This window comes from Eschrichtius robustus, chromosome 14 (assembly GCF_028021215.1).
Source record: "Eschrichtius robustus isolate mEscRob2 chromosome 14, mEscRob2.pri, whole genome shotgun sequence".
Classification (NCBI taxonomy): Eukaryota; Metazoa; Chordata; class Mammalia; order Artiodactyla; family Eschrichtiidae; genus Eschrichtius; species Eschrichtius robustus.
In genome coordinates, this window is record NC_090837.1 from 10,210,008 (window position 1) to 10,236,556 (window position 26,549).

At 44.8% G+C, this 26,549-nt stretch overlaps 1 protein-coding gene across 6 annotated transcripts in view; it reads left to right on the forward strand.

Annotated features, from left to right (window-relative positions):
* CIT (citron rho-interacting serine/threonine kinase) overlaps positions 1 to 26,549 on the forward strand; it is a 168,223-nt gene that overhangs the window by 50,704 nt on the left and 90,970 nt on the right. For all 6 annotated transcript variants that reach the window (XM_068562804.1, XM_068562806.1, XM_068562805.1 and 3 more), the window contains one exon: positions 15,589 to 15,772. In XM_068562804.1, the coding sequence (XP_068418905.1) occupies positions 15,589 to 15,772 (184 nt within the window). The remainder of the gene's footprint in view (positions 1 to 15,588; positions 15,773 to 26,549) is intronic.

The window sequence follows — 26,549 nt, forward strand, 5'->3', positions numbered from 1 at the left end:
TTCTAAAATTGTGATTTATAGTCTCAAGGTGAATTGAGAGGACTTGATTCATGTTTTCTGTTTATTCTAGGTTATGTAGTTTCTCAACCTCGACACTGTTGACATTGAGGACCAGGTAATTATTTGTTCAGGGACTGTTGTGTGAATTGCAGGATGTTTAGCAGCACCCACAGCTGCCAGTAGCACTCTGCCCCCTGTGACAACCCAAAATGTCTCCAGACATTTGCCCAGTGTCCCTTGGGGCGTACAGCCGCTCCTAGTTGAGAACCATTGTTGTAGAAGAATTGGTCAGATAGTTACCAGGAGAGAGAATATCACAGTAATCAGAATCACTCAAGACTGCCATTGCTAACCAGCAGTGAACCGTAGTCTGGGGTCAGGGGGACCCTGCTTCACTGAGTGTGGTCCATGGATCAATGGTATCAGCATCACTGATATCACCTGGGAGCTTGTTAGAGATGCAGAGACTCAGGCTCCCCTCCACCCCAGACCTGCTGAGTCAGAAGCTGCACTTCAGTAAGATCCCTAGGAATAAGATTCCTGTGTGTAGCATTTGTGAAGCCCCGCAAAAGGAGAAAACGAGATCTGTCAGCCTTAGACTTTCTTGCTCATCTTGACTGGGTTCTCCTTCTTTTGTTCTCTGGGCTCAGGGTAAGGGGAGACTGCTTTTTGGCTAAGGACTTACTCGGGTGGATGGAACTGCTTGGAAATGCTGGATTTTAGGCTCTGCTTTTGACAAATTTAAAGCTTTTCTTTCAGATGGACTGTACATCCTTCATATCTTTCGAGATTGTGGTTTAACTTAATCTCTTCCTGCTGATAGCAAATAGGTGGTTGTATAAAAGGCAGTTGCATGCCTTCTACCCCCTGCCCCCACCATTACTCTTGTCCCATATTTACTTTTTTTCTTTTTAATTGAAGTATATTTTGGTTTGCAATGTTGTGTTGGTTTCAGGTGTACAGCATAGTGATTCAGTATTTTTGCAGATTATATTCTATCATAGGTTATTACAAGGTAATCGGTATAACCATATTTACTTTCAATTAATGATGGGTTACGTTTCCTTCATTATCACTTTTTAGGTGTGTATTATATTGCCGTGCCCTTTACTGAGTACCTACTATGTGCCTAGGGGCCCTGCAAAGCACACTATGCATATTATTGTCCTATTTACTCCTCCTAAAACCTCTATGAGGTAGACACTATATTTGGGCCCACAGTACAGATGAGGATACTGAGGCCTAAAGAGATGAAGCCACTGGCAAAGGGCCAGTAGTTGAACCAGTAGTTGGCAGTGGTAAGAGTCTAACTCAGGTCTCCCTGACTCCAAGTTCACTTTGCTTTTTTTTTTTTTTTTTTTTGGGCCATGCCGTGCAGCTAGTGGGATCTTAGTTCCCTGACCAGGGAATGAACCCAGGCCCTTGGCAGTGAGAACGTCCTAACCACTGGACCGCCAGGGAATTCCCAAGTTCACTTTGCTTTTTAAAAATTCATTTGAAAAAGCAGTACAGTCCATGATAAAAAAAAAAAAAATTCGAGCAACACAGAAGGTTAAATAGTGAAAAATTGTCTCCGTCCCACTGCATGCCCAGTACCTCTCCCTAAAGTGAACCATTATTGTCAATTTCTTGTGTAACTTTCCAAGACATTCTGTATGCTAATATAAACACCAGTATAGTCTGTACTCAACGGCATTGTTATACTGCCTCCTAAGAATTCCGGAGTTTTTATTGTCAGGCTGTTTTCCTGCATCATTGAAATAAATGAAGGAGAAGTCTTTGTACAATCCCACCATGTTTATGCTTTGAACTGGCCATCCTGACATTGAGTTCTGATGAGTGGTTCTCTCTTCTCAAATGAAAACCCCTTATGGTTTTGACATGCATATTTCATTTATTTCTTTTGGTGTTCTGCTTTTAGAATAGCATTATCTCAGTGACCTGTACACTGTGTGTGTGTGTGTGTTGGTTTTGAGCCTTTTAAAGGTCTGCTTGTTTTGGGGTTTCTAGCAGTTGAGCAGGTTTCTGGCCCTGTTTTGATTTCCAAGCTAGTTGGAGGAGGACAGCAGATGTACTTCTCTGTTAGCCTGGGTTGGCCTTTAAATGTATCTCCCTGTGCGACACCCACCCAGTCACTTCAGGGGCTGGAGGAAATGAGGAAGGGGAACTGGGGGGTGTTTGAGGAATCAGCATGAGGGAGAGGAGTGTAGAAGGGCAAGGGGATGGTATAGTGATGGCAGAAACTCAATTTACTGGACCAGGAGCATGTGGGCACCACCTGCTAAAACATAAAAAAGGAAAAATGGGGACGTGGTCAGTAGCTCTTACAAGCTAAGAGATGTACAAGGAAATATTTGTATGTCTTTTGGGGATTGTTCTGCTTTTTTATTTTTTTTATTTTTATATTTTATAGAGTAAGTTATTGATAGGAGAAAATAGGCTAAAAAGAGCTAAAAGCAGGGAATTTCCTGGTGGTCCAGTGGTTAGGACTTGGCACTTTCATTGCCGGGGCCCTGGGTTCAATCCCTGGTCAGGGAACTAAGATCCTGCAAGCCGCACATTGTGGCCAAAAAAAAAAAAAAAAAAAAGCTAAATCCGTATGGATTAGGATTCTAGGATCTCCCCCTCTAGTTTGAATTTAGAAGCTACCTCCAGAGAGGTTAAAAATATGTAATATTCCACTTTATTCCAAGATAAATTGAGATGGCTTACTTTAGAGGTAATTGCAATACTAAAATGAGAAAAATAAATAAGTGGAGAAATCTGGGTGAAGGGAGTATCAGGGTAAGGAAATAGAGTCAGGGTTAATGGTAAAAACAAACAAATTCCTGTTACATTGGTAGACGGGGATGGATTTGGGATCCTCAGCCTCCTAGTGGCCAAAGCGAAAAGGAGAATATGAACAGTTGTAAGAGCTTCAGTCCCATGAGAAAAAAATCCAGAATGGTGTGCTCAGAAAAGACTCAATTTTCTGGTACTGAGCCCTGAGGAATTTCAACATGGGGTTCCCCAAAATGAGAGCCCTTGCAACGTGGTGGAGCACACCCCTTGAATACGTGCCCTGGGGATTTCCCTAGGACCGCTTCTCATGGCGCCTCGGTGTAAGCCAGTGCTGCAGTGCTAAATCCCAGTTCAGGAAGTCATTTCTAAGTGAGGCAAATTCATGCCTTTCCTGGGAGAAGATGGGAAACGGGGAATAGGTTTGTTAGAGAGCCCGTAAATTGGAGTCCTCAACCCTTCAATTCTCACTTGCTTGGAAGGTTTTCCAGGAAACATGGAAATGATTTGGCCAAAGATTCAACATTATATTAAACATCTGGGACTCTATTCAGCAGCCAGCTTTCCAGTCAATTCTGTGAAATGCGGCGATTGCATTTACGCTCATTTTCCGAGGGCGGAGTTCGGACAGAACTAAAGAGGGAGGCTGGCAGGAGTCAGGAGAGATCAGAGCTGGACGACGAAGAGTAGGAGGTCCAGGTGGCTCATGGCCACTGAGGGTTTGGGAACAAATTTCAGTGTCTTCACTTTAGAAAAGAGTGCCCGACTCTGTTGGTCCCTGGGGATGGAAAGAAAAGGATAACATTCAACCACAGCATCAGCAGTTTGGGGACCACGACCCACTGTTCCTAGCTTCAAAATTCTGACTAACAAAGGACACACACAAAGAACTGATAGCCACACAGGGACCAAAATAGCCACTTTACTCTTGGCAAGGGGGGCGCTCAAAAGCCTTTGATGGGGATCTCCAGTAAATTTACGCCCTACCAGAGGAGCGCGGTGGGCCTTCTCTCATGGACAAGGAGGCCTCGCCCCAGTGGGCCTGGTGGGTGAGGAGGGCAAGAGCCGTCTGATGGCCGAGTGCCCGCCAGGCCTGGGTGTAGGCAGTACCCTAGGAAGCGTTGAGCCTGCCTCTTGCTTTTGAGGCACGGTAACCCTGTCTCCGGTACAACAGCCCGATAAATGCCCAGCTCTGCTGAGTCAGATGAGTTCCTCCTTCCCTAGGTGAGGAGTGAGTCAAGGGGTGAGACTAGATGTGTTCATTCATGGGGTGAAGGAGCCTGAGTGGAAGCTCCTTAGACCAGGAACGATTGGGGACAAAATATTCTCCCGTCCCAATGGTCGGAAGCAGCTTTATTGAGAAATAATAGGTAGACAATAAGCACATGTATTTCAAGTGCACAGTTTCAGTTTTGACATATGTATATACCTGTGAAAAAATCACCACACTCAGGATAATAAACATCCGTCACCGCCTAAAGTTTCTTCGTGCCCCTTTGTAACCCTTCCCTACCACCCTCCCCCCACTTCCCCTCAGGCAATGACTGATCTGCCTTCTCTCACTGTACTTTTTTTTTTTTAATTTTTAAATTTTTTTGGCCGTATTGCATGGCTTGCAGGACCTTAGTTCCCCAACCAGGGATCGAACCTGGTTCCTCATTTGGGGAAAGCATCGAGTGAAAGCACAGAGTCCTAACCACTGGACCACCAGGGAATTCCCTCTCCCTGTAGTTTAGTTTGTATTTTCTAAACATTATATAAGTTGAGTCATAGAATATGTTCTTTTTTTGCCTGGTTTCTTTCGTTCAACATCATTGTTCTGAGATTCATCCATGTTATAGCATGTATCGCAGTTCATTGTATGGATTTACCACATTTTGTTTATCCATTCATCTGCTGATGGACATTTGAGTTGTTTCTTTGAAATACAGCTTCTATGAGCAAGTCTGTGGACATGTGCATTCATGTCTCTTGGGTAAGTATCTAGGATTAGAGTGGCCAGATCATATGGTAGGTGTATGCTTCACTTTTTAAGAAACTGCCAAACTTTTCTAAGTGGTTGTGTCATTTTACATTCCCACCGACAGTGTGGGAGAAATCCAGTTCCTCCACATCTTGCCAACCCTCCAACAGGTGGATTTAAAGGCACTCATAACTTGGAGTATAGTTAGCTGTGGAGATAGGCTTACATTTTTACATTTTTTAAAATTAAAAAATTCTGTATATATATATAATTTTTTTTCCCCACGCCATTGACTTGACAAAGAACCCAGGTCATTGTCTTATAGAATATCCCCACGTTTGTCTCTTTGCTTCTTCCTCAGGGGCTGATGGTGGTGGGTGGTGTTTTTCCCGCCCCTGTAAACTGGAAAGTAGCCCCCAAAGCTAAAATAGAGTCTGAGCTGACTTTTCTGACAAGAGTATCTAGTAGAGGTGCTTCTCCTGGCCGAAGATGGGACAACATAAGCATCATAAAGACTGCAGTGGCTTGAAACCCATGACATATATGAAAATTCACTCGTTCATAGTGGCAACTGAAAAAAGAAGTCTCATTGGTCGCTTCTGGCGGTTGCTAAGGCCCCCCCCCCACCTCAGTACTCTGAATTTTGCTAAGTATAGGGAAAGAACCAAGCATGTATCCCGCCTTCATATTTGAACTATATTCCAGGGTAACCAAATTGTTAATGTGCTAATAGACGTAGAAAGAATGATGAAATTAGAAAACCACCATTTTTCAGCCCTTAATAAAATAATGATTCTAGGCGGTGATCATGCATGGTTGCTGAGATATGTAGTGAAAGATGGGAGGGGGCCTCATGGGGGAGCGACCAGGCTGATCTCACTGGACCCCATGGATCATTCTTAACATCACACAAAGAAAGATAAGCAGACATGTGTGCCCTCTAACGTCATGGACTAGTAAGTAGACAGCACATCCTGGGGAGTATTCTCGTCAAGAGAAATCGAATATGAGTGTACAGATGGCCCTGGATTTAACTGCCAGTTTCCAGGAAACATGGGGGACAGAGAAACGTGTTAAATGATGTCACAAGGATACAATCAACCAAGTCCAGAATGTGGGAAATTCTGCAGGGACATTGTGATCCAGTTTCTTAAACCAATAAATACTACTAAAAAAAAAAAAAAAAAAAGGTCAGTGATTATAGATTGAGACATACCAACTAAATCAGTGTGTGAACCTTGATTGGATCCTGAGTCAGACAAATCAAATGTAAAGAGATATTATGGGGACAACTGGAGAAAATTGAACAAAAACATGGTATTAGATAACGTTAAGGAGTTACTATTAATTTTTTGGGTGTGATGAAGGTATTATGGTCATGGTTTTTAAAAGTCCTTATCTGTTAGAGCAGTGGTTCTTAACTGGAGGCAATTTTGTCCCCCTAGGGGACATTTGACAGTGTCTGGAGGCATTTTTGGTTGCCATGACTTGCGGTGGCATTGGCATCTAGTGGGTAGAGGTCAGGGACGCTGCTAAACACCCTACCATTCACATGGGAGTCCTCTACAACAAAGCATTCTCTAATCCGGATGTCGGTGGTGCCACAGTTAAGAAACCCTAAGTTAGGGATATCTGCTGCAGTAATTGTGGGTGAAATTATTATGACGTGTGGGGTTTGCTTTTTTGGCGGGGGTTGGGGGGAGGGTTTACATTTTTATTCATCTGAATATATATTCTAATAATTCTTTCAACTTAGTCTGTGGTTGATAAATCTCTTGAATCTCTGAATGTTAAAAAGATACTTATTTTACCCTGTCACTTGAATGCTCATTTAGCCATTGGCACTTAGGTTCAAAATGATTGATGGTAGAGAACAGGTAGGAACATTTTTTCTGTTTTCTTCATAGATACATTTCAAGCACCTGGAACCATGACTGAAAAATAATAGTTGCTCCATTATAATTTTTTGATGAATGAGTGACTGTTTCATCATTGCTTTTTATGAGCATTGTGTATGAGCTGGCTGTGGATATCTTTATTCTTTTACCTTGTTCTCCATCTAGCATGTACAAATACATGTATTTGCTTGTTTTGTTTTTTTTTTAATAAATTTATTTATTTATTTTTGGCCACGTTGGGTCTTCATTGCTGTGCATGAGCTTTCTCTAGTTGTGGCGAGCAGGGGCTACTCTTCCTTGCAGTGCGCGGGCTTCTCATTGTGGTGGCTTCTCTTGTTGCGGAGCACGGGCTCTGGGTGCGCAGGCTTCAGTAGTTGTGGCGCGCAGGCTTTTCTCTGGTTGCAGTGAGCGGGGGCTACTCTTCATTGTGGTGCGCGGGCTTCTCATTGCGGTGGCTTCTCTTGTTCCGGAGCACGGGCTCTAGGCACCCGGGCTTCAGTAGTTGTGGCACGCGGGCTCTAGAGCGCAGGCTCAGTAGTTGTGGCTCACAGGCTCTAGAGCGCAGGCTCAGTAGTTGTGGCACGCCGGCTCTAGAGCGTAGGCTCAGTAGTTGTGGCTCATGGGCTCTAGAATCTAGAAGGTAGGCTCAGTAGTTGCAGCACACGGGCCCTAGAGCACAGGCTCAGTAGTTGTGGCTCGCGGGCTCTAGAGCGTAGGCGCAGTAGTTGTGGTGCACGGGCTTAGTTGCTCCGCGGCATGTGGGATCTTCCCTGACCAGGGCTCGAACCCGTGTCCCCTGCATTGGCAGGCGGATTCTTAACCGCTGCACCACCAGGGAAGCCCGATTTGCTTGTTTTATTTATTTATTTATTTATTTATTTATTTATTTATTTATTTATTTATTTATTTATGGATGGCTGTGTTGGGTCTTCATTTCTGTGCGAGGGCTTTCTCTAGTTGCGGCGAGCGGGGGCCACTCTTCATCGCGATGCGTGGGCCTCTCACTATCGCGGCCTTTCTTGTTGCGGAGCACAGGCTCCAGACGCGCAAGCTCAGTAGTTGTGGCTCACGGGCCCAGTTGCTGCGCAGCACGTGGGATCTTCCCAGACCAGGGCTCGAACCCATGTCCCCTGCATTGGCAGGCGGATTCTCAACCACTGCGCCACCAGGGAAGCCCATATTTGCTTGTTTTTATTGTAGTTTTTTTTTTTTTTTTTAGGAACTGTTTAGAGCTCTGTACCTAGGTCTTTGTATTCTTTCCAGTCAGCACTTGGATGGTACTTTTCATATGAAACATATCTTTCTTCCCCTCTGGAAAATAATTTTTTGTTGTTTCTTTGATAACTTGCTATTTTGGGGTTTGCTTTTAATAATCGGCGCACGTGCAAATAAAATAAGGGTGGGGATGAGATGAAACGAGAATGTTACAAGCTGTTGAGGGCACGCAGGAGTTCATTTTACTCCCGTACCACTTTGGTGCATGCGAAAATTTTCATAATAAAAACTTAAAAATAAATTTAAAAAATGTTGGAGGAAAGAAACACCCCCCCCCCAACCCCTGCACATGTTGGAGAAAAGGATACCACAGAGGTCTTGAGGGTAGAAAAGAATGAATCTAATCTGATGTGTCCTTAAGTGTAGGTAATTCAAGGGGGAAGGTGCTGGAAGGGAAAGTTGTTGGGGTCTAGAGCGAGCAGGTCCCGGGAAACGGAAGCCCATGAACTATTGTTCAAGTATGTTCTCGGGGCCTCCACCTGCGCCCCACACTGGACGTATCCACATCCAGCTTTGCAGAGAAATACGGTCATGACTAGTTGCAGTTTGAAAAGATTCTCTTTGAGTGTTTCCATCCTATGTAAGTGTTTCCCAGGTCGCTGTTTACCTAGACCAGAAGGGAGGAGGGAAAACAAAGTGACGCTACAATGTTAGAAGGCTGGTGGAAGTGTGATCCAGAATTGAGAGGAGGCATCCCTAAAAGTATAATTCTGTGGGAAAACATAAGTAGTTTACTAAAAACTTGATATTAAGCAGCCTGTAGGAACATGGCTTTTGAGAATGGCGAGATTCAGACAGCACACAACTCCTTCGAGATCTTGTATCTGTCCCCAGAGAGGAAACCTGCTTAGTTATTGGCAGCCAAGCCCTGGCATCCTTGAGATTGATGGATGGAAGCATCCTTTAGTAATGCTAAAACTTCCTTATTCATTTACTTTGGAGACACCATTGTAAAAATTGATCACCAGCCAAATCAACATTACCTTAAAGTCTTTTTATGGCTCTTTTGGGAAGCAGAGATGTGGGATAACTTTTTATTTACTCAAGTCTATTGGAAACTGGATCCGATTTGTCTTCTTTTTGCATTTCATATACAGTGGGCTGTTTGGACAAGTTATATCTGACCACTTCCTACGCGGAGGGGAGAAAGTCGAGGGCTTGCTTGAGGCTCAGGAGATATAATCTGTTCTCATGGGCTCAATTACTTATGTGTATTTAGTAACTAGCTCTACTTGCCTGTCCCCTAATTTATTCTGTTGGTTCATTCCCATGAGATCTCCGATATTGGATATCTCGCTCCTCTTTCTATTGCAACCTTTTTCTCTTGCAGTTGTTCCCATCGTAAGAGTCGGTCATTGATATTCCTAAAATCTCTGCTCTTGCATCAGTTGTCACATTTTTTGCCATGCCTCCTGTTAATCCACGTCCTCTCCCTTCCTGTTATCACTTCCTTAGTATAGAATTTGTCATGTTAACTATTGTAGACTTGTCCTTTAGCAGTTCCTAGCATCGACCTCTTTCTACCATCACTGTTGAAGTGATCTTATCAGTCTCAGGCACTGACACCAGCCCAGCACTCTTAAACTCTCTCTAATAATCCCTTCTGTCAATCCAATCTAGGGTTTCCCCGCGTCAGGGTCCAGCCAGGATTTCGCTTGCATTTACTTCCCAGCCTCATTACCCACAGCTTTCTTGGGCTACTGTTCCCTGGCTTTTCTAAAGTAGCACTCATCCCCACTCCAGCCCGTGAAGACATCTTTTAACTAACTCTCGAGATTCAATCACCTCCATGACACAGGAACACACAACACTCCGTGTATCCCCATCAGCAGCACACGATGGCCATCATCCTGTTTACGCACTCTCCGCTTTTCACAGCCTCATCTTGACCTTTAAACGACACAAACAGCCTCCCCTTCACTTATTTTGCAGTTCTGTCTTCATCATGTAGATAAGTGCGAGCACTTTGGTGCCTCAGATTTTAACGAACTGGAAGACAGCTAATTTTTAGGTAGTCTTTCTTTTAGATTTGAACGTAGCATCTAATTAATCAATTGAGTACTTTTTATTTATTTTTTAAGGTGTGGAACACCATGGTAGATAGAATGAACTTGAAAATGTTTTTGATTTAATATCATTGAGTGCCCACTGCGTTCCCGGTACTGTCCTGATTCACGATATCACACAGTATTTATTCATGTGCCTTTGTCCTTTCTGACACTATGTTGTCTGTTATTCATCTTCTAACTCTGCCACACACAACCCAGCACCAGTGTCCGTAACCCATAGTGATGATTAAACGTCGTGGGAGGTTTATGAGCTACATCTTGGTTCAGGTTTTTGTTTTTGTTTTTAATGTGCCAGTTCTTCATGACTAAATTGGGTACTCTGAGTTCCTTGAAGTGGTGTATGACATGAACTATCCCATTAGGTCTAAGAAATTATCCCACGTCTAAGGTTCTTGTTGTTGATTCATTCCTTTCGCAATATAGATATGAACCCTTGAATCAGGACAGATGGGTACTGTTCTAGGTGTTAGGTGTATAATGGTGATCACAGCGTCGTCTTTCGCCTCATGGAGCTTGTGTTCCAGTGGGGAAAGCAGATGATCAACACTAGACCAAAATTAGAAAAATCTTTTGCGTTTTTAATATTCATGTTTGTCTCGTATGCCGAGAAGTTAAAAGTTTGAATGGGAAAAATGGAGCTCAATGGAGCGTGTTAGAAGAAAGAAGTAGGGCCGGGAGGATGAATCCATTTGCCTCTCCTTTCCTTGTTTTTTTTTTTTTTTTTTTTTTTCTTCGTGAATATTTTTGAAGACAATACATTCCATACCCCGCCCCCCTCCACCAAGCATCTAGTGAATGTCAGGATTTTAAAAAGGAGAGAATTTATAGGAGGGAGATTAACTACAGTTCTTAAAATAGCTCTTTGTTTCTGAAAACCTTGTTCTGCCATCTATCTTATAACTGGGGGGGGGGGGGGAGGGGGATCCTCCAGAATGTACTTGTATAGCCCCTGTCACTGAGGAGAATGTGCCCTGATGTGACCTCAAGCATAGGCTGATTTATTTAAAAAGTATATAGGGAAAGGTTTTTTCCTTTTTTTTTTTTTTTTAAGTGGCTTTTACTAATGAACAGATCTTAATGTATGACTTCTTATTTGTCATTATTGAATGTAGTGAGCATGTTGGGGGGGTGAGATGGTGATTTCATTATACTCTATCAGGAAATATTAGTATAGGCACTCATTAACATATTTTTCAGACAGAACAATCTCTACTTTTAAAGCCTCTTCATTGAACTCAAACATCCAGTAACTTCTTCATGGCCTGTATTATGCCAGGTGCACTCTTTGCAGGAGCCATTTTCTAGTCGTTTAATTATATATCTATTCAGCATGTATTTATTGTGCACCTGCTATGTGCCTGGCACTATGCTATGTTCTTAGGTGCATTGTAAACCTCCATCAACGTAGATGCGAATCCAATTATTTCAGTGACCTACTAATACCTTTTTTAAAGCAAAAAAAAAAAAAAAAATCATGTTTTATGAGGATCAAAAAAGGGACTTTTTCCATAAGGTACAAGAAAGAGGAGAATTAACCCCCCAAGATAGATGTGGTCACATACTTGATCATCTTTAGATTATATAATCCTTTAAAATGTGGCATCCAGATTTTGAGCTAGTTCTCTATTCTCTTTCCAGTGCTCCTATTAGAGGTGCATTGAACCTTCTCATTCTCTGTCTCCTGTCTCTTTGTCTCTGTGTATCGCATTCTGTATGAGCACTTCTCCAACTGCAGTGTGCTCACAAATCACCTGGGGGTCTTTTTAGAATGCAGGTGCTGATTCAGTGGGCATGGCGTAGGGCCTGCCATTCTGTATTTCTAACCAACTCCCTGGTGATGCTGTTGATGCTGCCAGTCTACAGATTACACCTTGTGAAGCATGGTTCTATGTGATTTCCTCAGATCTATCTGCTAGTTCATCAACTTTCTCTTTAGCTGTGTCTAATCTGTTTAATGCAGCCAGTGAGTTTTAAACTTTAAATTCAGCAATTGTGTTTTTCATTTTTAAAAGTTGCATTTGGTTCCTTTCAAATGTGCTTTGTCTTTTCTCCAGAGTATCTTGTTCTTTTATTAGAATTTCTACTCATTTACCTTGATAATGAATGAAAATTTATTTTATGGTCCATTTTAGATTGTTCTCTTATCTGCAATTTTTTGGGGGCTAATTCTCCCACTTTTGTATCTGCTGATGCTCCTTCGTGGTAGTTTGGGTGGTTTCTTTTTTCTTGTTATGTGTAGTTGTTGGTTTTTACTTTTTATTGTGAACTCATTTCTAGTTGGGTGTGTGTGTGTGTGTGTGTGTGTTGGAGTGAGAGAGGGAGGGAGGGAGGGAGAGAAGGAAGGAGTCTTGTGTGCCCTGGGTTGTGAACGTGGCCCTACAGATTTTTATCCACTTACATCTGCCAGTGCCCTAAGGGATCCTGGACCAATATTGCTGATAATTTCTTGGCTTATAGTTCCCTCACCATGTAGGATACTGTAAACGCAGACACCCTACCTGGGGCTACAGTTTTAATAGCTGCCCTATTTCTCTTCTAAAGGGCCCTGGACAAGGGTGAGCATCCATCACTTTCTCTTAGGTTGAGGATTTCCACTTCCCCCACTTCTCTTTGGCTTGAGGCTGTGGCTCTTTTCCCTGCCCAAATGTGGCCCCTAGAAGCCCCTCTTTTCAGAGTTTCCCATTGTACCCAACTGACTACCTGTCTAGAGGCTCTGACATTCTTAGCTTTTCATCTGTCCTGTGAGTATCTCGCTTATTAGCAGCTGGGGCATTTCATGTTGACTTCTCCTCCCTCTTATTGAAGATTACCTGGCCCTTTATCTAATCTCCACTAAATGGGCTAGCCTTGAGTGTGATGGAGTTTTAAAGAGTGATCTTATTTTATAGTATGGAATTTCTCAGTCATAATTATTTCACAGAGGGTGGCTCCTGCCCCTATGTTAATCAAACTCCTCACTCAGAAATGGAATTCTATTTCAGTCTCCCAAAGATAAATTAGTATATAGTGGAAAGGGAATTAAACTTCTGCTAAGAATGAAATGATATGATTAACACAAACATCCACGTGAGTGTGTCTGTGTCTTGTGCAGAAAAGAAGAATATGCAACACAGACTCTGCTGTATCTCACTAGCCTTCTAACTGCAGGATCTGTCATAAACATCTGTCATGTGGGCAATAACAGCAGCAGGTAGTCTTTTTTTTTTTTTTTAAATCGATCTTTATTGGAGTATAACTGCTTCACAATACTGTGTTAGTTTCTGTTGCACAACAAAGCAGATCAGCCATATGCATACACATGTCCCCATATCCCCTCCCTCTTGAGCCTCCCTCCCATCCTCCCTATCCCACCCCTCTAGGTCATCGCAAAGCACGGAGCTGATCTCCCTGTGCTATGCTGCTGCTTCCCACCAGCCAACTATTTTACATTCCGTAGTGTAAATATGTCGATGCTACTCTCACTTCGCCCCAGCTTCTCCCTCCCACCCCAAGTCCTCAAGTCCATTCTCTATGTCTACCTCTTTATTCCTACTCTAATAGCAGGTAGTCTTTATGGAGTGTTTACTGTATGCTAAGAACTGTACCAGTAAGCACTTTATATAAATTTCTTTCATTTAAACTTCCCAGCAGCCCTTTGAGGAAATTATCTGTATGTTGAAACTGAGGCTCAGAGAGGTTAAGGCACTTTCCCAAGGTCACAGTGCTGGTAAGTGGTGGAGCTGTGGTTTGAACCCACTTAATCAAAGTTTGCACCACCAGCCATGATGCTTCCATATTAATATCATCGGCAAATCTCTCTCCATACATTTCCTCAGTCTTTACCTGAGTTTCCTTATTTTGGGATGGGAAACTTCTCTTTTTTATCCTCATGAAGTATAATTTCCATTAAAAGGTGTTTTTTTTTTCTTTTTTGCTTTAAAAAAAGGTATTGGGTAATTGAAATCCGATTGGATTTGAGCCCATGTTGATGGAAAGTACACATGGGAGGTGGGCTGAAGCATTCAATGTAATTTTTCTTTCCATCAACTAATTTTTAACATGTTACGCAAGTAGATTCTGACACTGACAGGGAAGATTTAAATTCTCTTGAGAGCTTCGAGGTGTTAAATAATTTTCGGGAAGTGTACGTTTTACGTTTTTCAGTCTCCTGCCACATCTCAATGCACCTGAGTTCTGAGAATGTTCTTTTTTGCATTTCCCGGGAGCTGCCAGACCTCCTCATTCTGGCTTCATCTCCTCCCGCTCCACATCCCTTCAACTTTGTCTCCTTCCTGATGCTGCCTGCTGCTTCCGATGTTGTTGTTGTCATTGGGGAGCTTTGGAAACAGCCAGATTCTTTGGAGTCTGTAAGCGGAAAATAGACTGCTGCTCCTATCTGGCACACAGCTTTTGTCCAGAAAGCAAGGAGTTAAAAAAGAAGCCTGGGCTGGGAAGGGCTGTGACAACTGTCCTAGGGGGCGCTCTCAAGAGCTCTGGCCGTGACTCATGCTGCTCTGTCACTCAGATCAGCACTGGCCCCTGCCACGCAGGTGGCCAGGTGGGGTTACCGCCAGACCACGCACGCACAGAGTGGGGAGCATGAAGCCTGCACTGCGGGGGGTGTGATGCCCGGCTCTCCAGCTCACCCGGCCCACCTGCTACAGACGCCTCAGCCCGCAGCCATGGTAACGCTTCTGGCTGGCTACACCCCTGGGAGCCCACCACAATGAGTGGCTTCCTGGTGACGATGAACAAGTGTCCAACTCCCTGACCGAGAGAGCTTAGTAGGTCCGCAGGAAGTGGAGAAGATGTAAGACGTCCCTAGCCAGGAGTCATGCCTTAATGAGGTAGGACGCAGCCATCCATCCACACCATCAGTGCACAGGGGTGCCGTACATCATCGGGAAGAACTTTATCTGGCTGGCATTTCATTATGCTGATTAAACTGCGGTGGATTCAGGGGGCATGATCAAGCTGGGGAGGAGGGATAATGAGCAAAAAAAAAAAAAAAAAAAAAAAAGTGGTACATAAGTGCTCCGAGTATACTCATCCGGATATGAATGGGCTAGACTGCAGTGCTATCCTAACACGAGTTACATGCCTCCCAAACCCTCTCTCCTGTTCTTTCCTCTCACTCCAGTTAATCCACGAAATGTAGAAATTCCATCTTATCCCAGTGATTTGCACTAAATATTAATAATTTGGACCTGTCTGGAAGAGGAAATAAATAGGTTTAGGTCATCTGGTACACCAGCACCAGCCATCTGATGCTCTGTAACATCATTCTGGAAATATCAGGAACGAGTGGCTTGCTCAGGCAAGTTCCCCAAGTGCTTTTCGTTCTACCAAGTGACCTGTTTGAGTTTACCCTTCAGTTTACCCCAGCAGGGAAGGCAGCCCGTCTGCAGGTTGGTGGCCATGTTGGCAGGGAAGGGGTTAATCTCTTGTTGCTGTAAGAGCCGAGCAGAGGCTGGGTCTGCCTGTGTGTGAGCTAGATTGAAAGCAGGCGCTGCAGTGCCATCGGGAACGCTGAAGGAGTGAGACGATTTTCTTCTCCGCAACAGTGTTGAATCCGGCTGAATTTTTCTCCCCCCCCCCCCACCCCTTCTTGTTTTTCTTTAACCAGCTCCTCCCCCCTTCGTTCCCACCCTCAAGTCTGATGATGACACCTCCAATTTTGATGAACCAGAGAAGAATTCGTGGGTTTCATCCTCTCCGTGCCAGCTGAACCCCTCAGGTTTCTCAGGAGAAGAACTGCCGTTTGTGGGGTTTTCGTATAGCAAGGCACTGGGAATTCTTGGTAGATCTGAGTAAGTGAAATTTTGACTTTTCTAAGGGACCTGCATTGATGCAAGGCATAGAGCCCAAAGGTGGCGGCGGTGGCAGTGGCCGTGGCAGGCTGGGGGGAGTGCGGTGGAGGAAAGCTGTTAATCAGCTTGCGTTTGGAGAGCAGTTGACCTGGTTGGGCTTTGGGAGGGGTGGACTGTTCATATTCTCATTTTGCTGTGTTTAAGGTACCCCTTCCTGTCCATAGCATCGTAATTGTCAATCGGGTACTTTGGGTTAGTTTTTCAGTCTTTGGTCTTCTTTAGGGGGGAGGAGACAGTGGGAGATACCTAGCAGTGCAGATCCTCGGTGAAGGGAGGAACGTGCGGGGTTAAGATGAACTATCTATTTTTCCATCTGTGTATCCCTCTATCTCTCAGGTGGGTGGGTGGAGGTTGCTCTCTTGGCAGTATTAAAAGAATCCTAAAATCCGTTTCTCACGAGCTAAAGGTTTCCCGATGGGGTTACCTGAGCTGCAAGTGGCTGTACCAGAGCTCTAACGGAGAGATGGTACTCGGCTCGGCTCAAAGTCTGCTGCGAGATTGGGGAATCCGGCAGCTGAGCCTCTGAGCCGGCAAAGCACTGGCAGCCAGAGAGAGCCCCGTTACTGTGAGCCAGCAGGAGGGAGTATGATGTAGCCGAGTCATTGATTCACAGAAACTGGGCTTCACAAGGGAAAAAACAAACCGGGAGACTAGAAAATGGAAGTATAAATATTACTGTAAACCTCTTGACATGATCAGTCTTTCTCCATTCTTGAAAAAGCTAAAGAAAAACGCATTAGTATGGCACTTGGGACTTGGGGATGGGGTTGGGCGGGGGGAGGTCCCTGGCTTCCAGCCTCCTGGAATTTCTCTAAAATGCAGTAGCCTCTGTGGATGTCAGAGCTCAGTGTCTTGCTTCGTTCTCCTGATCCGATGACATTCTGCGTTCAGAGGTTCGAGTTCCCTGGGAAGGTCTTGGACTGGCTGTGTTATTCCCCCAATGCCCCAGCTCCCTTGCTTGGAGGCTCTCGGGGTAATGTTGGGTGATCGGTCGCTGCCCACTTAGAAAACGAGCAGAATTTGATCTTCTCTTGGCAGCATTTAGTCCTGATTTGTTGTGCTCGTAACTCAGATATTGATTTGAGGGAATGTCACGTAGGTTCTTGGATAGTGTCTCCCCATGGGTGCTATTTTGACAGTAATGTTCCTGGAAAGATTTCAGACAGCTGGGGGGAACTGGGCACTGATGGGAGGTAAGGCTGTGGGCTGCGATAGAATTTGAGAGAGCTGCTTGTGTTGCAAGAGACCGAGGGGACCCTTCTTTCCTCTCTCCCTGGGGGCTGGGATTAAAATTGGGGGTTGGATTTTGGTGGTGTTGGCTGTACCTTTCGGGCTAATTTGCTCTGCATCCCCAAAGCAATCTGGATAATGGGAGGAGAGGCAGAAAGCTCACTAGCTGTTGAATGTGCCATCAGATGGATTTGAAATGGCCCAGGAGGGCTGGGAGGTTTTGTACCAGCATCGAAGAGCAGGGCAGAATTGGAGGCCCAATGTTAAAGGATGCATGGTTACTGGGCAGCTTAACCTTGACACACACAGCACAGTGAAGGTCACCTGTCGGACTGGACGGCGGTGCGTGGAGAGTTCTAGTTCTGGTTAGCAGTGGGCTAGCTGGCTCAGAATGAAAGCTTGCTTGGGGTGCTAATCAGTGATCTGAAAAACCAGGAAGGACATGAGGGAATAAGATTTCAGGGGCAAAGGCAGAATGATGTGAGGGCTCTCAGGCATTGCAATTAATCTGAAGCAGTGTGTGATTAATTGCTTATTTTTCAGGAAGACTGTAATTGCATCTTTCTGCTTCTCACAGAAAGCTCAGGGAGCTCTCCGACAGGGGCCTCTCAGTATTAAGGCCCAGGCACTCGATAAATATTTGTTGTTTTAATTTACTCATGATCCTTTTCCCCTAGATTGTGTTTATATTGCTCACTGTATTTGAAGATACACTGTTTTACCTTTGGTAGTTCAAAATATATCTCTAGAGCATGAAATGAGCTTCTGTTCATGACCTGACAGAATGCTTAAGATTCTCATAAAAAAGAAAAAAAAGTCCATGCAAACAAAACTGTATTTCTTATGTGGAAGATGGAATTGAAGTATTCCTGTTTTTGGGTGGGAGAGCTTTAATTGCCCTTTCCATGACAATTTGGGGTTGGAATCAGAACGATTTCCTTTCATCTTATATCTTACAATGTGATCTCGCTGTTGGATTTGTTTATTCTGCCAGGGACAGCCCTATGGGTGAAACCTCCAACATCATTTTGGAAATTCACCCCACCTGTTGGATGTAGGTGACCCTGGACGTATTGGATCATCATCATTTAGAAATTCAGTAGAAAAGATGCAGTGATGAAATCACTTAGAAGCCCCTGCAGCTTTGTAAACATATAGTTACAAAATTCATTTGGAGGTTGGGGGGGAATGTTCTGGGGCGCCACCGTCGCCACCAGGGACCTGGTATTTCTGAGTTTCTACTTCTCCCCTCCCTGTTTCAGCATCACAGGTTTTTATTTACACACATTGATTACCTGTACTGTTACTCACTCTTCACACCACCGAGGAGATTGCAGATGCTGCTGTACTGCGTTGGGAAAAACTGACCCCAGATCTGTTACCAGTGAAAAGAATGAAATGTTCAGAGGTGGAGCTGAATGAAAGAGGAATTTTCGCAGAGACTGGCAGTGAGAATGATTTTAATTGTTGCATTTGCTCATCACTTTTTAGGATTCTTTTTTGGGACCCCAGACTATTTTTAAGCCAGCCATTGAGTGCGTCATTTTAGGTTTCACAAGAATCTTGATCTCAGCATTCTATGTCTGAGGTGTAGTGGGAATTCCTTGCAGCTTGAGTTGGAGGGCACGGGAGAGATCCTACAGAACTAGTTTTGGTCGTCTTTGGGGTGGGATGATGGCAAAGTTAGTGCAAATCTGGTGCCTCTTTCTTTTTAACCAACAATAACCCAAACTAAATCCCTAAGCTCTGAATGCCTGGGTGTTGCTCTGGGCCTCTGTTGGCTGAAATTTCACACTGGTGGGAGAGTAACAGAAATCAGTGTGTTAAAAGTTTAAAAATATAATGGATCCCAGCTCTCCTCCCTCCTCTCTCAGCGTGGGGTGCATTTTTTTTTAGGTCCCTCTCCTTCTTCCTAGAAGCAGTGCATCTCTGCAAACCTTCAGTATAAACTCTAGAAGGAAAAAGCCATTTGGTTTTGTATTTTGTGTTAGTTTTTACGCATGCTGGTTTTATGCTTCTGGAGACGCTGGAAATCTTAGAGGACCAATGGGATTTCGATGAGACTGGAATCTGTGGGATGACAGTGTCTGAATAGGCTATATTTAGCCCCCCTGTTGGGGGCTTTCTCTTTTGAGTCAGGGCTTTTTCCTTTCCTTTTGGGTGGATCTGAAAATTTATTCTTGGAACCAGCCATCCAAACACTGTGACTGTGGAAGAGTGAAAAATGGCTTCCACCAATGCCTTTCCAGATTTTCAGAGAACCAGTTTCGGGTGCCTCTTCCTTGCTCTACTGAGGCCTCTTTGCATGTCAGTTTCCTCAACTGCAAGGTGAGGTAATAATGATAACTTGCCTCTTAGGGCTGTTTTGAGGATTATATGAAATATGTAAAGCACTTGGTCTAGTCCCTGGCACGTGGAAAAGTCACACGGAATGTCCACTGTTATTATTTTTGTTATTACCACTACACTAGTCTCTATATGCATGGTGTCCTTCTATATATTTGAAGAAGATATGGAAAGAACTCAGCAATAATTAAATGGTCCAAAGTCATGCCAGACCAGAAACCCAGCTTCCCAGGCCCTGAGAACTCTCTGCTAGTGATGCTTGAACATCCTGACCCACCACAAGTTAATATGCAACCTCCAGATCCCTGCAGGTTAAAGGTGGTTGTTGGGTGGAGTGGACTGGGGGCCAGAATTTGAAGGCCCAGTCCCAGAATGGGTTCCTTCCCATCCAGTTAAACAAGTATACGTGTGAAATACTTCATGGGACACAAAGCAAACACCCTGACTGCAGAATATCATGTAAACATTGGATATCTAAGTGCCTTAGGAGAGTTGGGAGAGGAAGGCAAAAAATCTGACATGGGGGCACTTAATGGGTAATGCCAATTCCCAGTTCTTGCCAAAGTACAGTGATCATCTTTGTTGGAGTATCTGTCTGTTTCCCCACGTCGGCTGTGATCTCAAAGGCAGGGCTGGGTCTTATTCATCCTGGTTTTCCTGGAGCACAGGACATTATCGACCCTCAGAAAATACATGTGTTGGAACTGAGTTTATAAGTGGACTAATGGAAGGTAGAATATTTGCCTCAGCTTCTTAGAAGACAGTGGATTTGGATGAGTGGAGAGGCACATAGAATTTCAGGTGGGCAGGGAGATAAGAGCAGCTTATCCTTGCAGGGTACCGACTCTGTACCAGGCTCTGGTCCAATCACTTTACACAGGTTAACTCACTTAAACTGAACAACAGCCCCCAAGGAAGGTACCGTCGTCATTCCCATTTTACAAGTGAGGAAACGGAGGTGCAGAGAGAGACTAAGCAACTTGCCCAAGGTCACACGGCTCCCGGCGGCTCAGCCAGGACTTGAACCCAGGCAAGTTGGCTCCAGGGTCTCTTAGCCACTGTGCTAGGCTGCCAAATAAATGCCACAGGCAAGAGAAATGGGGACATTTACGTGGGGTCCCCAGGTTCACGTGCTTTTCAGAAGCAGAGGCCCATCATGGGCAGTGACTGAGCAGTGGGGTGGGGCAGGGTGGGATGAGAGCTGACGGGCGGTGGAAAGGCTGGGCTTTGTTTTCAACCTCTGCGAGTTTATTGAGTAGGTAGACTGTGTAGCTCTTGGATGTTTCTGACTTCTTCCTCTTTTCATTTAGAGGCTCTCGCCTTGTGTGTGTGTGTACATGAACACATGCATACACACTCTCTCCCCGAGAGTTTTCATTTGCTTGAGTGTAAGCTTGGCGAGGACAGGGGACTGCATTGACCTTGCCCTCCACTCTCCCTTCAGGCTTATCATAGACAAGCCACTCGGTAAGCACTGGGTGAATCGATTCAAATCATTTTTATGGCCACAGCTCTCAATTTGTTGACGATTCTGAGACCCGTGTCTGTTCACATCTGCGTTTTGTACTTCGCTGCTTCCCGCCATCCATGCAGGGGGTGATCTTCCCTTAAAAACTCTGTTCCTTTCCACCTCCAGCCCAAGGCTGTCTGTCATTGTGCACACTGCCTACAGATCCCTATGGCAAACAGCCTCACCTGTGTTTTGATTGTTTGAACAGTAGCAGAATCTGCTCTGGTTCACAAAGGTATGCATCGTTTGTACCTCCCAAATCAGTTACAAAACCTTCCCCAGCTCCTGCCCGTGGACACTGCCCTAAAGTGCCCCGTGCTGTTTCCACTCCATGGTCATCCCGACCAGGTGCCTAAGACTCGCCTACGTGTATTTTGTGGGGTTTTCTCCTCTTGCTCAATTTCTTCTCTCTCTAAGTCAAGCACATCTTGTTCTTCTTGCCTTATTCTGTTCTCTATTTAGACTGTGCGTGCTTGCCTCGCAGGCCTGGCAGGACCATTCTGCCGCCTTCATTTGTCTTAAAGATACCTTTAGGAAATCTAATCCAAACGATACCAGCCCAGTCCTGAAGATTACGCTCCGGAAGATCTGTCGAGTGCATTTTTTTGCTGGTCTACACACGCTGATTTGCATGGTTGCCTCGGATCCCTTAAGAAGACAGTAATTGACTAAATGGTGCTGGATGTTCCCAATCTTGGTGCCAGTTTGGCAAGTGTCCCTTCCCCTAAGTGAATTTCTCTCGGTTCTCTCTGTTTTCCTTGTCTTGAGTCTCCTGACCTCTCTCACCTTCCTTTCTCTGACGAACTTCCTGAAAGAATAGCCTACCCTCAATGCCTCTTTTCCAGCCTCTCCAACTCTGTGGAAACCACTGTCTCAGAAGCCACGGATTCCACCCAACCACTGTGTTTAGTGGTTGCCGCCCCACCACATGATACCATTAGTTGCCACGTGTGCCTTGAAACTTTCTCCTTTCTTCTCTTCCACGTTATGGAAACTTGGTTTTCCCTCCTTCCTCTCTGACTGCCGTTCTCCCTCTTCCCTGTCTGTTTCAGGCCGCCCTTGAGATGTTGCACCGTCCCCTAAAGCTCCACCTTAGTTGTTTTTTAAGCCTGTTCTGGGTGACCTCATTCCGTTGGCTGTAACTCTCACTTCCCCATGGCCTTCCTTCCATTGTGCCCTGTTCATCATCACCAGAATGTCCTACCAGCGTCTCTCCATCCCTGTTCCCAACACAGACTCACTTGCTCACTCAGTAAGCCACTCGGTGCCAGTTTAGTTTTCCTCATTTCATTTAAGAAACCACCACTTTCTCTACCTTTCTAGGCAAGAAAACGGAGTCATCTTAAACTATTTTTCATCTCCCCCACCATCTCATCAGTTGCCGAGTTTTCAAAGTTGTGCCTCTTGTGTCTATGCCCGGTTTTCTGTCCTCACCACCACCCCTCATTGAGTTTTGGACTACTGCAGTAGCCTCCCGACTGATTCATCTGCCTCCGGTTTTCCCCGGTCTAATCCATTCTCTACAGAGGGTGGAATTCTCCCAAAGCACATGTGGGATGATGTCATTTTCCTGCTCAGCCCTTCAGTAGCATCACGACGTGCACGGAATTAATGACCACTCCTGAGCTTGGTGTTCAAGCCTGGTGTGCCAAGACCCCAGCCTGCTTTCTCACTCACCCCTCCTCCTTGTACCCTATGTCTGGCCCAGCTGCTCAACGCTCATCGATGTTGGGGATGGTGTCTTCCACCCTTTGCATGCAGCGGGGCCTTGCCTCTGGCAGGCCTTCAATGAACATTTGTCAAATTGAATTAGAAGTAGCCAGGGATTATTCCAATTCTTCTGCACAGTTTATACAGCTGCTCATGGATGCTGTCGTCTATTGAGTACTTGCTGTGCGCCCAGAACTGTGCCGAATGCCCCTTCACATGCGTTGTCTCATTAAGTCGTCACAATCTCACTGTAACTGTATGAGGTAGCTGGTATTATCCTCATTTTACAGAGGAGGACACCGAGGCTCAGCAAGGTTAGGTTACTTTCCTGAGGTTTTGCAGGTAGTAACAGATCTGAGACTTAGACCCATAGCCTGGACCACTACACTGCCCTGCCTCTAACAATCCTGACTCTGCTAGACTGTGCAGGATCGACGGACTAGCCTAATAATAAAGGCGAAAAGAGATGACTTTACTGAGAACTCACTGTACCAGACACTATTCTAAGGGCTTGATGAACATTCTCATTTAATCCCAGCGGTAACCTGTTGTTTTACAGATAAGGAAATTGATCAAGAAGCTTGGGTTACTTCTTTTTTTTTTTTTTTAAGGAACATTTATTTATTTATTGGCTGCGTTGGGTCTTCTTTGCTGCACGCGGGCTTTCTCTAGTTGCGGCTAGCGGGGGCTACTCTTCGTTGCAGTGCGCAGGCGGTGGCTTCTCTTGTTGTGGAGCACGTGCTCTAGGAGTGCAGGCTTCAGTAGTTGTGGCACGTGGGCTCAGTAGTTGTGGCTTGCGGGCTCTAGATTGCAGGCTCAGTAGTTGTGGCGCACGGGCTTAGCTGCTCCATGGCATGTGGGATCTTCCTGGACCAGGGCTCAAACCCGTGTCCCCTGCATTGGCAGGCGGATCCTTAACCACTGCGCCACCAGGGAAGCACGCTTGGGTTACTTCTTAAGTTCACTCACCATGCGTGTGGCAGAGGATGGCCAACTTTTCCAGCTTTTAACTTTAGAGCTGATACAAGCATTCTTTGTTTTGGGGGACGGAATGCTGCGCACTCGTTGCAAGTCTAGGCTTTGGGACCAGGTAGATGTAGGTTCAAGTCAAGGCTCCCTGCCTCACTAGCTGTGCTAACAAGGCATTTGACCTCTCAGCATCACTTCCCTTACGTATAAAGTGGAGGTTATTCGTGCCAATCTGCTGGGTTTATTGTGGGGTCACGCAGAGCATGTAGTGTTAGTGCCGGGAGCAGAGTGAGTGTTCATTTCATATTTGTTGTTACTTAGGGGTGAAGATGGGCCCAGGGGTGCTTTTGAGTCTCTTTTCTTCCCCACTCCTCTTTATAAAGACATCTTGCTGGTTTCTGCCCATTGAGAGAATCAGGCTCCATGGGGGTGCCTGACAGATTTCCTAATGTCTCTATCCAATTTTTTACTCAGAATGGAGTCTGTGATATGTTGGTTGGCTATACCTTCTGTAAAACACACTGCAGGCTCCTGGTAGGACCTAGTTCCAGCAGGGTCTGGAACTCGGTGCTGGGGGAGGTGGACGTGCGCTGTGGCCAGCCTGGAGGTCACGCACTCCCACCCACCCTCCAGCGCTTGAGCGTCCCCTGGATGGGACAGCATGTGTGTCATCGTGACCGTGCCATCCAGAACCAATACTGAGCATTTCCCGTGTGAGGGCCAGAGCGCTTTCTCAAGTCAGCATTGATTCAACTCACTTCTTATTTTGGATCACTTTGTCCCACTGTGACCTTTAAACTGAGACTGCCTGGGGCACAGAAGTGCTTGGCACATTCATTCATTCGTTCATTGAACAAACATGTAGTTATAAGCCTTGTGGCATGACTGAGCAAGATAGATAAGGTCCCTGCCTTCGGGAAGCTAACATTCTGTGCAGGGAGAGAGAGGATAAGTAAGTTCACGGGTAAGACATTTTTCAGATGGTGGGAAGTGCTCTGAAGAAATCTTGAACCTTGGTGGGCAATGGCTGGGAACCAGCGCTTTAGTCCCTGAGGCCGGCAGTAGCCCATGGGTGTCCAGTGGGTGTCCAGAAAGCACGTTGGAGTAGCCAGAGCTTCCGGATGCACAGGGGAAGTGGTCCGAGAAGAGGTAGGCAGGGCCTTTGGTTTTGGATTTTGCTCTATTTGCAATGAGCAGGAAGCCTTTGCAGGATTTTGAGTAGGGACGTGGAGGGTCTGGTTCTCATGGTACAGAGGGGCCCTCTGATCACGGTGTGGTGGACAGCAGGATGACAAGAGTTGGCTTCAGGGAGACAGGTTAAGTTACTGCAGCCATCCAGGCAAGAGGTGGTGGTATACCAGTGAAATTAACCTGCGAAGCTAGGCACTGGCTTAGAGGTGGGGACTGTATTAGAAATCATGTAACTATACTTTTATTAATAGAGTGAGTTTTAATAAATGATTCTTGAGTCATTCCAAAGCATATGTTCTAATTCAGCTGGAGACCACTGCTCTGTGTGTGTGTGTATGTGGTGTGTGTGTGGGTTGGCAAGGAGGTGCCCCGAAGCTAGCTAGATTCAGAAGCTTTTTAGAAGAGCGGTATTTTTGGGGTAGTAGTTCCCTCTTACCTTCTGGGAACACGTCCCAAGACCCCCAGTGGATGCTTGAAACAGCGTGTAGTGCCGAACCCTCCCTATATATTTTTTTCCCTATACATACATACATACCTATGATAAAGTTTAATTTATAAATTAGACACAGTAAGAGGATATCAGAATTGCCGCATCACTACTCTTGGGCTTTGGGGCTGTTATTAAGTATAATAAGGTTTACTTGAACACAGGCACTGCGATGTTTCGACAGTCAATCCGATAACTGTGTTGGCTAGCCGGTAGCGTATACAGCATGGGTAGGCTGGAGAAAGGGATGAATAACGTCCCAGGTGGGACAGAGCAGGGCAGCGCAAGATTTCATCATGCTGCTCAGATCGGTGCTCAATTGAAAGCTTATAAATTGTTTATTTCTAGAATTTTTCATGTAATATTTTTGGACCACAGTTGACCACGGGTAACTGAAACCATGGAAAGTGAAACTGTGAATCAAGGGGGACTACTGTATTTCCAAGTGTTCATGATGGACACCAGTGTGTATTTTTAAACGGGCTTATAAAGTTAGTTCATAAATTTCAGAATGCTCAATCTTAAAAGCCAATATATTTTTGGAACAGAATGCTGATGAGTGTTTTATTTTTTGCACCATATTACATCTTGCGCTTGCATGTATTTTTAGTGCCGTTGGCCACAATTAAGGTAGAGCTCTCAGCTGAGTTAATTTCGATTCCCTCATTTTAGCCTCCAGTATCCATTCTTGGTTATCTCAAGAATATCTGTGATTTGTGATCGATGTGATCTGTGATGTGGAGGCATGTCTTGCAGGCTTGGTGTCCTCTTCCTAAGGAAATAAATGGATGGCTTGATGCTTAAGCATGATCTTAGTTATTACCGTAGTGATAGAGAGAACTGAGCACATATACCTTCTTTTAGGTTGGAAATACAGATTGTATTCTCTTTTGATATGACGTATTCTATTGATAGCTTTATTAAGGAAATTTTTTTTTGAGTTATGGGAGTTATTTATAGACATCGAAAAAACTGCATTTTGTCATTTTTCCTTAAACGTTGAGGTTACATGTAAAAGCAATTTTTAGGTCGCATCGAACACATTTTAAGAAAACGTTCTTTCTGCTGCAGCAGTAACGACCAAGCCCCACATTCCCTCTGTGTCATATACCATTACCTTTATTAATACTCTTTGGACCTCTATAATTATAAAGCACATGTGTATATCAGGAAGAGATGTTGATTTCAGAGTAAATTTTTCTAGAAAATAGAAGCTGGAAAAAAAAGGAAAACCCAAACTTGGCTTTGTGCTTGAAGAGACAGCACTGCTGTGT